This window comes from Leptodactylus fuscus, chromosome 5 (assembly GCF_031893055.1).
Source record: "Leptodactylus fuscus isolate aLepFus1 chromosome 5, aLepFus1.hap2, whole genome shotgun sequence".
Taxonomy (NCBI): Eukaryota; Metazoa; Chordata; class Amphibia; order Anura; family Leptodactylidae; genus Leptodactylus; species Leptodactylus fuscus.
Window position 1 is genome coordinate 10653943 of NC_134269.1, and position 16290 is coordinate 10670232.

Sequence of the window (16290 nt, forward strand, 5' to 3'; positions counted from 1 at the left end):
AATGCAGAACTAGTATATGTTCTGGTCACAAATCTGGACAACTTCCATGACAGACGTATAGGTCGAAAGAAGTGACTTGCCAAGCTTTGACCATTGCAGAATTTTTCTGATTTCTAGTTTCACCGGCCTAACCTTCCTCTCGATCTATTTTTCACCAGACGATGAAGAGCTTTCTCCAGCCCCATCTCCAGTCCCTTCTCCAGCCTCTTCTCCAGCCCCATCTCCAGTTCCTACTCCAGTCCCTTCTCCCGAGATCGTCACCAAGAAAAAGAGAGGACCCAAGAAGAAAGACAGAGATAAGGAGAGGGCACCGAGAGTCGTTAAAGAGCGGAAACGCAAAAAGCCTGTGAGGGAATTTATTCTTCTTTCTATACTTCTTGTCCTGTGCACACAGCTGATTTTTGTATCATTGGATCAGAATTTGCATCTTTTAGGCCCACACCTGGGGGGACGTAGTCTAGAAAATCCAGTCTGTATATTCAAACTTCCCGGCCCAAACTCAGTCTGAATATTTGGATTCAATACTTCATATTCACCTAGGAGTCCTGCAACTCTACTCTCTGATCGTGCAACAGTCCTTGCATAAAACGTGCAATAAGTGTTTGCCCCTTGGTCGGCACCACAATTAGACAGGGCAGTTATATGAAATATCAGATTTTTGGCATGTCGGAAGGCACGCTGGCCAACGGCAGACTTCTGTTTGCCAAAAATGTGGTCTTAAAATTTGGGTTAAAAATTTTCTCTCATGGCTGGCTGAAATGACAAGTGATGGCATGGTGGGTTGGATGTGACTGAATGATTGATTGATCAGTCAGTTTAGTCTGTAATGTGAACCATCCCACTGGCAAACTTTGGTCACCCAAAATCCTACATGTATGGGTAGGTTAAGTGTCCTGCAGCCCTGCAGATAGATAGGTTAGTATCACCAGACCCCAGCATATCACCCAGCCCTGCAGATAGATAGGTTACTGTCACCAGACCCCAGCATATCACCCAGCCCTGCAGATAGATAGGTTAGTGTCACCAGAACCAGCGTATCATCCCAGCCCTGTAGATAGATTACTGTCACCAGACCCAGCATATCACCCCAGCCCTGCAGATAGATAGGTTACTGTCACCAGAACCAGCATATCACCCCAGCCCTGCAGATAGATAGGTTAGTGTCACCAGAACCAGTATATCACCCCAGTCCTGCAGATAGATAGGTTAGTGTCACCAGAACCAGCATATCACCCCAGCCCTGCAGGTAGATAGGTTAGTATCACCAGACCCCAGCATATCACCCAGCCCTGCAGATAGATAGGTTAGTATCACCAGACCCCAGCATATCACCCAGCCCTGCAGATAGATAGGTTAGTATCACCAGACCCCAGCATATCACCCAGCCCTGCAGATAGATAGGTTAGTATCACCAGACCCCAGCATATCACCCAGTCCTGCAGATAGATAGGTTACTGTCACCAGAACCAGCATATCACCCCAGCCCTGCAGGTAGATAGGTTACTGTCACCAGAACCAGCATATCACCCCAGCCCTGCAGATAGATAGGTTACTGTCACCAGAACCAGCATATCACCCCAGCCCTGCAGATAGATAGGTTAGTGTCACCAGAACCAGCATATCACCCCAGCCCTGCAGGTAGATAGGTTACTGTCACCAGAACCAGCATATCACCCCAGCCCTGCAGATAGATAGGTTACTGTCACCAGAACCAGTATATCACCCCAGCCCCGCAGATAGATAGGTTACTGTCACCAGAACCAGTATATCACCCCAGCCCCGCAGATAGATAGGTTACTGTCACCAGAACCAGTATATCACCCCAGCCCTGCAGATAGATAGGTTAGTGTCACCAGAACCAGTATATCACCCCAGCCCTGCAGGTAGATGAGTTAGTGTCACCAGAACCAACATATCACCCCAGCCCTGCAGATAGATAGGTTAACGTCACCAGAACAGTGTATTGCCCCCAGCCCTGCAGATAGATAGGTTAGGGACAATTAAACTCTGTTTTCCCCTTGTGAATTGGTGCTTCAGTTGATGTACATTTATCCTCTGCAGTGGGGCGGTTGATCCAGAGAAGGGTGGGCTCACCTATACAAATGTGTATAACAGATATTATTCCTCGTAGTCGTATTTATCTTCTCCACCTTTCTGCTCCATTCCAGGAAAGTGACGATGACCTTAACTGGGACGAGGGGATCGGAGATCACGTCTCTCAGGATAGCGACGCAGAAGCCGGAGGAAAGAAAAGAAAAAAGAAACACAAAGAGAAGAAGGAGAAGAAAACCAAGAAGAGGAAGAAAGATGAAGTGGTGGTGGAGGAGCGCAAGGTCCGTCTTCGGCACTCTACTGTCCCAGTGATACTTGTATGGTAACCGAGCTGTACCCTAATGAGTGGCCATGCGATTGTATTCCCACAGGTTGAGCAGAAGTCCTCCGCGGTGCTGCTGGCCAGCTGGGGGTTGGAGGATGTCGATCATGTTTTTACAGATGACGATTATCACACACTAACAAACTACAAAGCCTTCAGCCAGTTCATGAGGTAGGTCCGGGACGGTCTCGTTGCAATCTGTGCTGTGCTGGTGGTCGTTGGGCTCTCATCTATAAGTTTCACTTTCACTTTCCTTATGTCTGTGTTACTGTTTGGGGTAGACCCATGGCTCCCATTTCTGCTTGTTACCCGTCAGTGGGAGGAGCCAACGCATAACTCCATCCTGTCTGTCACTTCTGTTCTGCATGGAGAGGGACAGGCCTACCTTGCTTCTATCTATGTCATTTTGCACCAGGAGCCTAGCATGTCGCCTTTGTCTTCCTCTGTCACTTTGGATGTAAAAGGCTTCTATCCCCCCTGCATTGTGTCGCCCTATAACTAAAAGGGTGGACCCATTGGCTCTTTGTCCCTGTGTACCTTTAGGCCTCTCATTGCCAAGAAGAACCCCAAAATTCCCATGTCCAAGATGATGACCATTCTGGGTGCCAAGTGGCGGGAATTCAGTGCCAACAACCCTTTCAAGTCCTCACCTGCGGCAGTGGCAGCGGCGGCGGCAGCAGCTGCGGCGGCAGTGGCCGAACAAGTGACTGTTACCCTCCCTGCTTCTGCCAGCGTTCCCCAGGCAATGCCAATCCGTAGAGCCAAGACCAAGGAGGGCAAGGGTGAGCCCTGAGGAGCAATTGTTCCCTGGCAAAGCATGACATGCCCCTTGTTTTATTTCTGCAGCATCAATGCATAATGAACCCCTGCCCATTCCTGCAGAGCACTGCCATCTCATCGGGTCTATGCCGATATCATCTGCTCACTATTATTTCTCGTGTCAGGTCCAGGCCATAAGAAGCCGGCCAAGAGCACGCGGGCATATGAGCCCAAGAAAAAGCCTGGCAAAAAGAAAATGACCCTGCTCAAGATCAAACTGGGTGGAGTAAAACGCAAGGCTGGCAGCTCGGTGAGTAGAAGTGAGCAGGGCAGCACTGCCATGTACACGACAGGGACTGGTGCCCATCCCTGCTGGCGCTACTGTAATACATCAGTGCAAAAGGGACAATGGTCGGGATCACACAGTTTCATTATTGGGGAGCAAGGATGGAGTTTCCTGAAGATCCCCCTGCACAACTAGTGTAGGCACTAAGCGGGCATTGTACTGTCAGGGGGCACTATGGCACTAAAACAATATTAGTGCGAGCATTAATAGGGCTTTATACTATGATAATAATATAATATTAACTGCTGTGTAGGGCCACTATAGGAACATTATACCATGGGGAGGTCACTAAGAGGACAGTATACTGTGTGTGGGAAAAACTAAAGAGGCATTATACTGTGTAGGCGAGCTGTAGAGATATTATATTGTGTGGGGACACTATGGGGGCATTATACTGTGTAGGGGAGCGATAGGAATATTATATTGTGTGAGGACACTATGGAGGCATTATACTGTGTAGGGGAGCAATAGGAATATTACCGTATATACTTGAGTATAAGCCGACCCGAATATAAGCCGACCCCCCTAATTTTACCACAAAAAACTGGGAAAACTTATTGACTCGAGTATAAGCCTAGGGGGGAAATGCAGCAGCTACTGGAAAATTTCAAAAATTAAAATGGTCGGAGTTTTTGAGTGCAATAGACGCTGGGGAAGGGGAGGGGGTGTTTTGGTTGTCTGTCTACCCCTTCCCTGAGCTTGAAGACTGTTTTTTCTTCCCCCACTTGGAATTCAGTCTGGCTGAGTATAGGGTATCTGTAGTGCTCCTATTAACCCCTTCCCGACGGAACAGGAGCACTGCAGATCTCCTATATTCAGTAGACCGGGCACTTTCAGACATATGGATACCTAATGTGTATGTATTTCACAGTCATTTTCTACTTTTATATGTATTCTAGGGTAAGAAGTGTTTTAGAACTTTTATTTTTTTTTTATATCTTTTTTTTTTTTTTTTTGCACTATTTTATGGGAGATTCTATACATTGATATTGTGGTTAGTCATAGACCCCACCTCCCTACTAAAAAAAAAAAAAAAAAAAAAAAAAATTTTTTGCTGACTCGAGTATAAGCCGAGGGGGGTTTTTCAGCACAAAAACTGGGCTGAAAAATTCGGCTTATACTCGAGTATATACGGTATATTGTATGGGGACACTATGGAGGCATTATACTGTGTAGGGGAGCGATAGGAATACTATATTGTGTGGGGACACTATGGAGGCATTATACTGTGTAGGGGAGCGATAGGAATATTATATTGTGTGGGGACTCTATGGAGGCATTATACTGTGTAGGGGAGCGATAGGAATATTATATTGTGTGGGGACACTATGGAGGCATTATACTGTGTAGGGGAGCGATAGGAATATTATATTGTGTGGGGACACTATGGAGGCATTATACTGTGTAGGGGAGCGATAGGAATATTATATTGTGTGGGGATGCTATGGAGGCATTATACTGTGTAGGGGAGCGATAGGAATATTATATTGTGTGGGGACACTATGGAGGCATTATACTGTGTAAGGGAACGAATAGGACATTGTACCACGTGGAGCTCACTAACGGGGCATTATATTGTGTGGGGACACTATGGAAGCATTATGCTGTGTAAGGGAAACAATAGGCCATGTGGAGCTCACTAAGGGCAGTTTACAGACTAATTATATTGAATGTGTGTGTGTGTGGGGGGGGGGCAATTTTCTATGTGTGGAATACTACAGGGGCATTATATTGTATGGGCCTACTGTAAGGCCATTGTACCATGTTGAGGCCACTAAAAGGACATTATATTGTGTGTGGGGAAAACTAAGGGGTCATTATATTGTATAGGGCCACTATAGGGGCATTATACTGTGTGAAGGCACTAAGGGAGCATTATATTGTGTGGAGGACACTAAATGGGGATTTATACTGTGTAAGACCAGCCTCAGGGGGCATTACAGTATAAGGCATGAGGACACTAAGGAAGGGTCATCAATAAATTACATATAGGTTAGTATTATTACTATTTGGGGGCAGTAAGGGACTGGGTGAGTTCATAGGGGGTATGAGTGTGACGTGGTTGGATTAGAGTAGCTGTTCAGCTCTCTCCTTCATCTTATGGCAGACCCCAGTCAGTGATGCCCCTGGTATACAGTAACGTATTCTCTCATAAAGCCGCCCACCACCTTTACTTTAAAGCCATACACGCCTTCTCTGTATCAGCTTGTCCCAATGGCCATGTGCTGTTCCAACATAGACAAATGACGCCGCCTATCCCTGGGAGGGTATTTGTGTGTATGAAGGGGTATCTCTCTGTCAGGCGTCATAGTCATTAGACTGCTGGTAGAGGCCATGGCCATCAGCCACGATTCTGTGGCCAGGTGAACTTTGCTACAGGTTTCCATATTTGCACAGATCTATAACCGCTGTCTGTAAACTGCCGGGTTTGGACGTCGCCCAATAGAAACCCACTGGGATTGTAGTCTTGTAGGAAATGAATTAGGGGACATGACCTGACGGGCTCCTGCCAAGCCTCATTTGTAATGTTATATGTCGTGGTCCCAGCTGGGCCCCGCGCTAGGAGGGGGGACTATTCCAGTTTTTATTTCATTTATGTATCGCCTTGTGTAATATACGTGAGGTTAGATAACCGAGCACCAATCCTTCTTCTACCGGCGCAGTAGACCCCTATTACTGCACAGATTAATGGTATAATCCATGGGTGCTCAACTCGATTTAGTGAAAGTCTATGGTCAAGTGAGGGTCCAAGAACCAGTAGTAAAGATGTCACCTTATTAAAACCAAACCCCTAAATTAAGTCGGACCACACCCCCAAATGAATTACGCCAGACCCCCAAAATATTCAGACCCAAAACAAAACTTCTCCTATATATCCCAGATCAGACACCTAAAATGAATTAGACCACAGACCCCTAAAAATAATTCAGACCCCAGACCTTGAAAATGCATTCAGGCTCCTTATCAGTTACCTAAAATTAATTGCACCCCAGACCAGACTATCTCACCCAAAAAATTAATTCAGACCCCCAGACCTTTATCCATATCAGACCCCTAAAATGAATCAAACCCCAGAGCAGCCCCCTAAAAAATTCAGACCCCAGACTGTCAAAATGAATTCGGACTCCATATCAGACACCTAAAATGGGTTAGATCCCAGATCAGACCCCCCCCCCCCCCAAACACCTAAAACCAATAATTCAGGCCACAGACCTTTAACATGTATTCAGACTGCCTATCGGAAACCTAAATGAATTAGACCCCAGACCCTAAAATAAATCAATCCACAGACTATTACAATTCACTCAGACTCCTTATCAGTCCCCAAAAATAATTCAGACCCCAGACCAGATTTCCCCCAGACTCATAATTTAACTCAGACTCCATATCGGACCTCTAATCTGAACTGAAAAGACTAAATAAAGTGAAGAAAAATATCGACTTAAAGCCTCTGCTTCCCCGACGGGCCCAAGCGCTGGCGCACACAACTCTCTAAGGTTCGCCCCTTGGTATGCCCACATACCATCATAGAGACATAATAGGAGACCCCTGACTCTTCCAATGCATCTATAACTTCACGTCTGTGGCTTCTGGACAACTTGGATTTGGTCTCAGTTTGGATCACAGTCCACCAGTTGGGTATCCCCAGCATAGTCCATGGACTAAACATGGCTTTAGTTCCCCTGAGCATAATTTCATTTTACAACAAGATAAGTCTTCCCCAAACGTTGTTAAGCTTCAGGTTGAGGCTGTTGGCCGGTTTGGCTCTATTTGGTCCAGGACCAACAACATTGTCCATCAACAACGATTTTACAGCTCCGATTTAGTGAGAGCTTTCCATGTTTCCCACAGAGCGAGGAGATGGAGCACCCAGAAGTGTCCGACATGGAGAACTCCAGCGTCCACAGCTCTTCTGCCCCTTCAGACAGTTCAGGAAGGGTAAAGAGGAAGAGAGGGAGACCGGCAGGAAAAAAGAAGAAGAAAGGTAAAGTGTGGAGAGGTGAGAGAACTGGAAAGAAAGCCGCAGATAGGCAGCGATATCCAAGACAGACGGTGGAGGTAGTGGTGACGGCCATAAGGCAGATGGTGATGGAGACCATTGGTCGTTCACTTCAGAAGCGTCTCATTTTTTTCCTTCTTCCTTGTAGTTGTCGTGGAGGAAGGGATCTCTGCCGGTGAGGGCTACGAAACAGACCACCAGGACTACTGCGAGGTCTGCCAACAAGGTGGCGAGATCATCTTGTGTGACACATGTCCCCGGGCTTATCACCTGGTGTGCCTAGAACCAGAATTAGAGAAAGCCCCTCAGGGCAAGTGGAGCTGTCCCCATTGTGTAAGTAGGTTGTCTCATTTACAATGTCAGAATACAGATGGAATGGTATTATGTATCTTACGGAGACGAGCTTGCAATATAATGCCACCATCTTAGCACCTATCCTCAAGGAGGCGTCTGCTCTTATGAAATTGCTTCTCCCATTAAGATGATCATGGAAATAAGTGGCCTAGTTATCAGATTGTAATGTAAGGTACAATCGAGTAAAATGTCCAATTTGTGTGGCAGGAGAAAGAAGGAGTCCAATGGGAAGCCAAGGAACTAGAGGAAGAAGAGATGGAGGAACGTAGACGAGATAGGCGTGAAGAAGAAGATGACCACATGGAGTTCTGTCGTGTCTGCAAGGATGGAGGAGAGCTGCTGTGCTGTGACGCTTGTGTATCCTCCTACCACATCCATTGCCTCAACCCTCCACTGCCCGATATCCCACATGGGGAATGGCTCTGCCCACGATGCACGGTGAGTGGATGGAGAAGCTTGACAGTAGCCTTGTCCACAGCAATACCTTCCCTTATCCGAGGAAGCCAGATCAGCTGATCTGTGGACCTCCACCAATCTGATACCAGTGGCCTATTTTGTGGATGGATCTTCAGTATAAATCACAACCCATTTAATTAATAGACACTATCATAACTTTTTGGTTTGCAGTGCCCAGGACTGAAAGGTCGGGTCCAGAAGATTCTGCACTGGCGTTGGGGGGTTCCTCCAGAGGGTGTCCCGCTCCCTCAGATACCCAATGCTGCTCCGGACCAGGAGCCTCCCAGAGTCCTGCAGGGGCGGTCAGAGAGAGAGTTCTTTGTGAAATGGTCGGGAATGTCGTACTGGCACTGCTGCTGGATCACAGAACTCCAGGTCTGTATGTTTATATGAGGTGGTCATCCCCGTCCGAAGCATTTCTAGGTTGTGCTGCTGAGCTGGTCTAGACCGTGGGAAGATGGCATTACCGAGCTGGCGATAGATGTAGGCAGTAGTAAGATGGTGTTATTGAGCTGGCTAAAGACGTAGACAGTGGGGGGATGGTGTTACTGAGCTGGCCATAGACAGTGGGAGGATGGGGTTACTGTGCTGGCTATAAACATAGACAGTACTGTGTTACTGAGCTGGTCATAGATGTAGTCAGTGGGAAGATGGCGTTACTGAGCCAGCCATAGACAATGCGCAGATGGTGTTACTGAGCTGGCCATAGACAGTGGGAAGATGGTGTTACTGAGCTGGCCATAGACAGTGGGAAGATGGTGTTACTGAGCCATCCATAGAAAATGGGAAGATGGTGTTACTGAGCCATCCATAGAAAATGGGAAGATGGTGTTACTGAGCCATCCATAGAAAATGGGAAGATGGTGTTACTGAGCTGGCTCTACACAGTGGGAAGATGGTGTTACTGAGCTGGCTCTACACAGTGGGAAGATGGTGTTACTGAGCTGGCTCTACACAGTGGGAAGATGGCGTTGCTGAGCTGGCCATAGACAGTGGGAAGATGGCGTTACTGAGCTGGTCATAGATGTAGTCAGTGGGAAGATGGCGTTACTGAGCCAGCCATAGACAGTGGGAAGATGGCGTTACTGAGCTGGCCATAGACAGTGGGAAGATGTTTTTGCTGAGCTGGCCATAGACGGTGGGAAGATGGTGTTGCTGAGCTGGCCATAGACAGTGGGAACATGGCGTTACTGAGCTGGCTCTACACAGTGGGAAGATGGTGTTACTGAGCTGGCTCTACACAGTGGGAAGATGGTGTTGCTGAGCTGGCTCTACACAGTGGGAAAATGGCGTTGCTGAGCTGGCCATAGACAGTGGGAAGATGGTGTTACTGAGCCATCCATAGACAGTGGGAAGATGGCGTTACTGAGCTGGCCATAGACAGTGGGAAGATGGCGTTGCTGAGCCATCCATAGACAGTGGGAAGATGGCATTGCTGAGCTGGCCATAGACAGTGGGAAGATGGCGTTACTGAGCGGGCCATTGACAGACAGTGGGAAGATCCCATTACTCATGTAGTCATAGACATAGACAGTGGGAAGATCCCGTTACTCATGTAGTCATAGACATAGACAGTGGGAAGATCCCGTTACTCATGTAGTCATAGACATAGACAGTGGGAAGATCCCGTTACTCATGTAGTCATAGACCTAGACAGTGGGAAGATTTGGTATTATTTCCTGCTGCCTATTTCTGCTGTGCTTAGTCCTCTGAAACAATGGGATGTCCCCTTCTTCTGCTCCTCTCACAGCATGTTGTCTCGCAGACGTAGATAGAAGCTGCAGCTGCATCCCCCTCCTCCCCAACTACTTTTCCTATGTTATTAGAAGAGGTTTCTTCTTGTCGGTGTCTCATCGCTCCCTCTTCATCATCTTCCTCACCACTTTCCTTTCAGCTGGAGATATTCCACACTGTCATGTACCGCAACTTTCAGAGGAAAAACGACATGGATGAGCCACCGCCTTTTGATTACGGCTCAGGAGAAGACGAGGGAAAGAGCGAGAAGAACAAAGACGCCGAATACTCTGACATGGAGGAGAGGTTCTACAGATACGGGATCAAGCCAGAGTGGATGGCTATACACAGGATTATCAACCACTGGTGAGAGGGGTGTTGTACGGTATAAACCAGCTATTCAGCTATATGGACTATACATTTCCTTGTAACAGACTGCATATAAATTCTGCGTAGTCTGATACTGAAGGAAACACAGGATCACATTACAAAGAGTTTGTTTCCTGTCTGTTAACATGGAGACACATAGCCCGCCTAGGAGCTGTAGGTGTATTTAGGGCCTATTACACATAGGATTGTGATTGTGAAGATAGATGAGGCCTTAGGGCCTCACATTGGGTTCACATCTCTTCGTTCTCACCATCAGTGTTGGTCCCGGCAGTCGGACCCCCAAGATCAAACGTTAATGGGGGTATCCTAGGGTTGGCCCAGACCACCCTTGTAGACCTGCGTCAGGTGAAAAAGTAAATTTTTTTCTTTTGTAGTGTGGATAAGAAGGGAACGTACCGCTACCTGGTGAAGTGGAGAGACCTTTCCTACGATCAGTCGACATGGGAAGAGGACAACATGAAGCTACCAGACTACGACTACCACAAAGAGATGTATTGGAGACACAGGTACCTTATACACATCTTTTCTGCCACCCCCATAAGCCTGTACACTAGCGACTGGGGCGTTATTTAAAAATTCTGCCATGTCACGACTCCTATCAATATATAAACGTCATAATATTGTCTCCCCAGGGAACTGATCATGGGCGACAGCAGCTCCTGTCCTACAAAGTTCAAGAGGGGCCACAAGGAATCGTATATCAATGATGTGCCGAGATCCCCCACCAATGACGTGAGTATATTCACATGCGGGAGCCTGGATGTCTGTCCGTTCACATACATCATACATTGTCTATGATCTCTTATCCACACAGCCGACAGTGAAGTATGAAACGCAGCCGCTGTTCGTCTCCTCCACCGGGGGCACTCTTCATATGTACCAGCTGGAGGGATTAAACTGGTTGCGGTTCTCCTGGGCACAAGGCACAGATACCATCCTGGCCGACGAAATGGGTCTGGGAAAGACCATACAGACCATAGTGTTTTTGTATTCTCTTTATAAGGAGGTAAGATGGCGTGAAAGGCAGCCTGTAATAGAAGTCTATGGACTTTACAATACATTGCAGAGCAGTACCATTGCAGTGTATTGTATTAGATCAGATATCCTGGGGTTCAAGGCGTTAGATGGGTCAAAAAATGAAATGCATGGCTTTGCCTCCATTCCTTTTGCGGTGGATTACCACCTGATCCTGCCGAAGGTCACAAGACCGAAACGTCACTATCAGAATAATAATAATAATAATTAAAATTAATAATAATAAAAAATTTTATTTATATAGCGCCAACATATTCCGCAGCGCTGTACAGAATTGCCGGTGTTAGTAAATATATCTACTTATGTGCAAACAGCAAGGTGGTGTGGTCCTTTTATCTATATTTTTAGGGGTAGGTCCCAACTTGTGCACCCTAACCCAAGGATTGCCACTAACAAGCCCTCTGTACATGGTTATGTTTAAAGAGATGCTATCATTAAAACACAATTTTTTGTCCCTAACACGTAGGAATAGCCTTAAGAAAAGCTATTCTTCTCCCACCTTTAGATGTCTTCTTCGCGCCGCCGTTCGGTAGAAATATGGGTTTTCTTTGGTATGCAAATGAGTTCTCTCGCAGCACTGGGGGCGGTCCTCAGCGCTCAAAAGCACTGGGGGCATCCTGAATGGTGAGAGAAAAATCTCCAGCACCACCTCCATCTTCAGGAACAGCCTCTTCCCGCGTCTTCTTCCAACGCTGGTGGGGTCAAACTTCTAGGCCTTGGGCAGAGCCAACTGCGCATGCCCGCGGTCACAAGAAAAATGGCCGCTTACACAGTAAGTAAGCGGCCATTTTCTTGTGGCCTGTGGGCATGCGCAGTTGGCTCTGCCTGAGGCCTAGAAGTTTGACCAGAAGAAGACGCGTGAAGAGGCCGTTCCTGAAGATGGAGGCAGCATTGGAGAGTTCTCTCGCAGCATTGGGGACGCCCCCAGTGTATGTTTGAGAGTTGGGGACCGCCCTCAGTGCTGCGAGAGAACTCATTTGCATACCGACGGAAACTTACATGTGATTGGTGGAGGTCCAACCCCGGGACCCCCACAGATCAGATGGCTGAACAGGCATCTGTGTTTCATTCAGCCATTTAGCCTCTTCATTGAATACCAAGCACAGCACCGTATATAGTGTAATCGCTGTGCTTGGTATTGCACCTCAGTCCCATTCTCTTGAATGGGCCTGAGTTTCTCCTGTACAATGTGACCAATGAACGTAACATCATCAACATATGGAAGAGGCTGCAGCTCTTCAAAAAACTGATTGGTGAAGGTCCCGGGTCCCAGACCACCACCGATCATATATTGATGACCTATATTAAGGATAGGCCCAGAGAGTCCATTTATTGTGTTTGGGCCAGGAGACATAGTCCGTGTATTAGCCACATTTTCAGGCTCGACTGTGACACGACTGATCTGAGCCGCTGCAGAAATATTGCAGTGTTTTATACTAGGAATTGAGCCCCCTGCTGGTCATGTCCCATATTGGGACTGAAAAGTCAAACGTAGAATATAATGTTTAAAAAAAAACAAAAAAACCTCCAATGAAAAAATAGTTTATTCTGTAAAAAATATAGACTAAAAAGAACAATAGAAATCTATGTATATTTGGTATTTACTGCATCCATGACATGCATCACATTGTAAGAGTGAACACTAGGGTTGAGCGATCGGGATCAGAAAAGATTGGATCCCAATCGGCGATTGAGCAAATTTCACGATCGGGATCGGCTGGAAAATGATCGGAAATCGGTTTTTGAAATCTCAAGATCGGCTCAACCCTAAAAGTGACATTTCCCATAGAGAAGCATTGACTAGGGTTGAACGATCGGGATCGGGGAAAGATCGGATCCCGATCGGCGATCGAGCATATTTCACGATCGGGTTAGGCTAGAAAATTATCAGAAATCGGATTTTAAAATTGATCCTGAAATCTCAAGATCGAAGAAGATTTAAAAGCTCTGTCCCCCTACAGAATGATACCAACAAAAAACACAGTTCGCCCTACAAAAAACAAGCCCTCATGCAACACAATGGAATAGTAAAAAACTAGTCAAAATTATGTTGACTGTTTTGGTTTTAGTAAAATGTTATAATCCGATATACATGTGATATCACCGCCATCACACTGAGCCATGTATAGCAGGTCCGTATCTGATGGTTGGAGGGCTGCATGTCTCTACATTGCAGGCTGCAGGTTGTAGCCATGTAATAATACCTGGAGGACATTCAATAATCTTCCCTTCTCTTCAGGGACATACGAGGGGCCCTTTCCTTGTTAGCGCCCCCTTGTCTACAATCATAAACTGGGAGCGCGAGTTCCAGATGTGGGCCCCAGACTTCTACGTGGTGACTTACACGGGGGACAAGGACAGTCGAGCTGTTATCCGAGAGAACGAATTCTCCTACCAGGACAATGTCATAAAAGGAGGGAAGAAGGCCTTCAAGATGAAGGTGACCTATCAGGAACTGCAGGGACCTGGGTGGTTTTTTTGGGGCTTCTTTAACTTAACCCTCCTCCTTCCATTCTAGGCTCAAGCTCAAGTCAAGTTTCACGTCCTCCTCACGTCATATGAGCTGGTCACCATTGACCAGGCGGCTTTAGGATCCATCCGTTGGGCCTGTCTGGTAGTGGATGAGGCTCATCGTCTCAAGAACAACCAATCAAAGGTGTGTACGAAGGGAGTTGGAGTAGTCATAGCGGTTCTCTGCAGTTATAATGGAGGAATTCATAGAGGTTAGATCCTAGTGCGGGTTTATTGTCGATATCACCACTGACGTGTTACTCTACTTTATATTATTTGCAGTTTTTCCGGGTGCTCAATGGCTACCAGATTGACTACAAGTTGCTCCTCACAGGAACCCCTCTGCAGAACAACCTGGAGGAACTGTTCCATCTTCTTAACTTCCTCACTCCGGAACGATTTAAGTAGGTGTTTTCTTCCAGAACTGGACTTTTTGTGACCATTGTGTACAGGTTGGGCAGGACCATTGGCACCAGTCCAGGACGTCATATGCACTGAGAGTTCACCCAGGTCTGCACCAGTGTTTCTCAACCGTTTCAAGTGAAGTAGTCCCTAGTAAAAAAAAAAAAAAAAAAAGTTCCAACCAAGTACCCAAAGTAGCAGTCACGTATAAATGTTAACAAAATAAGGATATTTTGGAGCCCCCATCAGCAGTTATGTAATGGTTCCCTCCATGCCCCCACATGTAGTATAATGACCCCATCAGTACAAGTAATATAGTGGACCCTACATGTAGTTTATTGGCCCCTTTAGTGCCACACATGTAATATAATGGACATCACATGTAATATAATGGCTCCATCAGTGCCCCACATGTCCTGTAGTGGCCCCTTCACTTTCCTACATATAGTATAATGGCCCCTTCAGCGCTGTAGATGTAATATAATGGCCCCTACATGTACAGTCCTGTGAAAAAGTTTGGGCACCCCTATTAATCTTAATCATTTTTTGTTCTAAATATTTTGGTGTTTGCAACAGCCATTTCAGTTTGATATATCTAATAACTGATGGACACAGTAATATTTCAGGATTGAAATGAGGTTTATTGTACTAACAGAAAATGCGCAATATGCATTAAACCAAAATTTGACCGGTGCGAAAGTATGGGCACCCTTATCATTTTATTGATTTGAATTCCCCTAACTACTTTTTACTGACTTACTGAAGTACAAAATTGGTTTTGTAACCTCAGTGAGCTTTGACCTTCATAACCAGATGTATCCAATCATAAGAAAAGGTATTTAAGGTGGCCAATTGCAAGTTGTTCTCCTATTTTGAATCTCCTCTGAAGAGTGGCATCATGGGCTACTCAAAACAACTCTCAAATGATCTGAAAACAAAGATTGTTCCACATAGTTGTTCAGGGGAAGGATACAAAAAGTTGTCTCAGAGATTTAACCTGTCAGTTTCCACTGTGAGGAACATGGTAAGGAAATGGAAGACCACAGGGACAGTTCTTGTTAAGCCCAGAAGTGGCAGCCCAAGAAAAATATCAGAAAGGCAGAGAAGAAGAATGGTGAGAACAGTCAAGGACAATCCACAGACCACCTCCAAAGAGCTGCAGCATCATCTTGCTGCAGATGGTGTCACTGTGCATCGGTCAACTATACAGCGCACTTTGCACAAATAGAAGCTGTATGGGAGAGTGATGAGAAAGAAGCCGTTTCTGCACGTACGCCACAAATAGAGTTGCCTGAGGTATGAAAAAGCACATTTGGACAAGGCAGCTTCATTTTGGAAACCAAAATTGAGTTGTTTGGTTATAAAAAAAGGCGTTATGCATGGCGTCCAAAAAGAAACAGCATTCCAAGAAAAACACATGCTACCCACTGTAAAATTTGGTGGAGGTTCCATCATGCTTTGGGGCTGTGTGGCCAATGCCGGCATCGGGAATCTTGTTAAAGTTGAGGGTCGCATGGATTCCACTCAGTATCAGCAGATTCTTGAGAATAATGTTCAAGAATCAGTGACGAAGTTGAAGTTACGCCGGGGATGGATATTTCAGCAAGACAATGATCCAAAACACCGCTCCAAATCCTCAGGCATTCATGCAGAGGAACAATTACAATGTTCTGGAATGGCCATCCCAGTCCCCAGACCTGAATATCATTGAACATCTGTGGGATGATTTGAAGCGGGCTGTCCATGCTCGGCGACCATCTAACTTAACTGAACTTGAATTGTTTGTCCAAAATACCTTTATCCAGGATCCAGGAACTGATTAAAAGCTACAGGAAGCGACTAGAGGCTGTTATCTTTGCAAAAGGAGGATCTACTAAATATTAATGTCACTTTTCTGTTGAGGTGCCCATACTTTTGCACCGGTCAAAT

At 46.2% G+C, this 16290-nt stretch overlaps 2 protein-coding genes across 4 annotated transcripts in view; both read left to right on the forward strand.

Moving 5' to 3' along the window:
• KDM6B (lysine demethylase 6B) overlaps positions 1–16290 on the forward strand; it is a 456451-nt gene that overhangs the window by 207102 nt on the left and 233059 nt on the right. The gene's annotated exons all lie outside the window — the stretch shown is intronic.
• The window catches only part of CHD3 (chromodomain helicase DNA binding protein 3), a 58417-nt gene that overhangs the window by 18521 nt on the left and 23606 nt on the right, over positions 1–16290 (forward strand). The window contains exons 2-17 of one of the 2 annotated variants that reach the window (XM_075272433.1): positions 159–346; positions 2169–2333; positions 2424–2545; positions 2918–3156; positions 3319–3443; positions 7332–7479; positions 7628–7812; positions 8041–8271; positions 8461–8664; positions 10184–10389; positions 10788–10919; positions 11046–11145; positions 11228–11419; positions 13688–13888; positions 13967–14104; positions 14242–14363. In XM_075272433.1, the coding sequence (XP_075128534.1) occupies positions 159–346; positions 2169–2333; positions 2424–2545; positions 2918–3156; positions 3319–3443; positions 7332–7479; positions 7628–7812; positions 8041–8271; positions 8461–8664; positions 10184–10389; positions 10788–10919; positions 11046–11145; positions 11228–11419; positions 13688–13888; positions 13967–14104; positions 14242–14363 (2698 nt within the window). The remainder of the gene's footprint in view (positions 1–158; positions 347–2168; positions 2334–2423; positions 2546–2917; positions 3157–3318; positions 3444–7331; positions 7480–7627; positions 7813–8040; positions 8272–8460; positions 8665–10183; positions 10390–10787; positions 10920–11045; positions 11146–11227; positions 11420–13687; positions 13889–13966; positions 14105–14241; positions 14364–16290) is intronic. The other variant, XM_075272434.1, reaches the window with a different exon arrangement.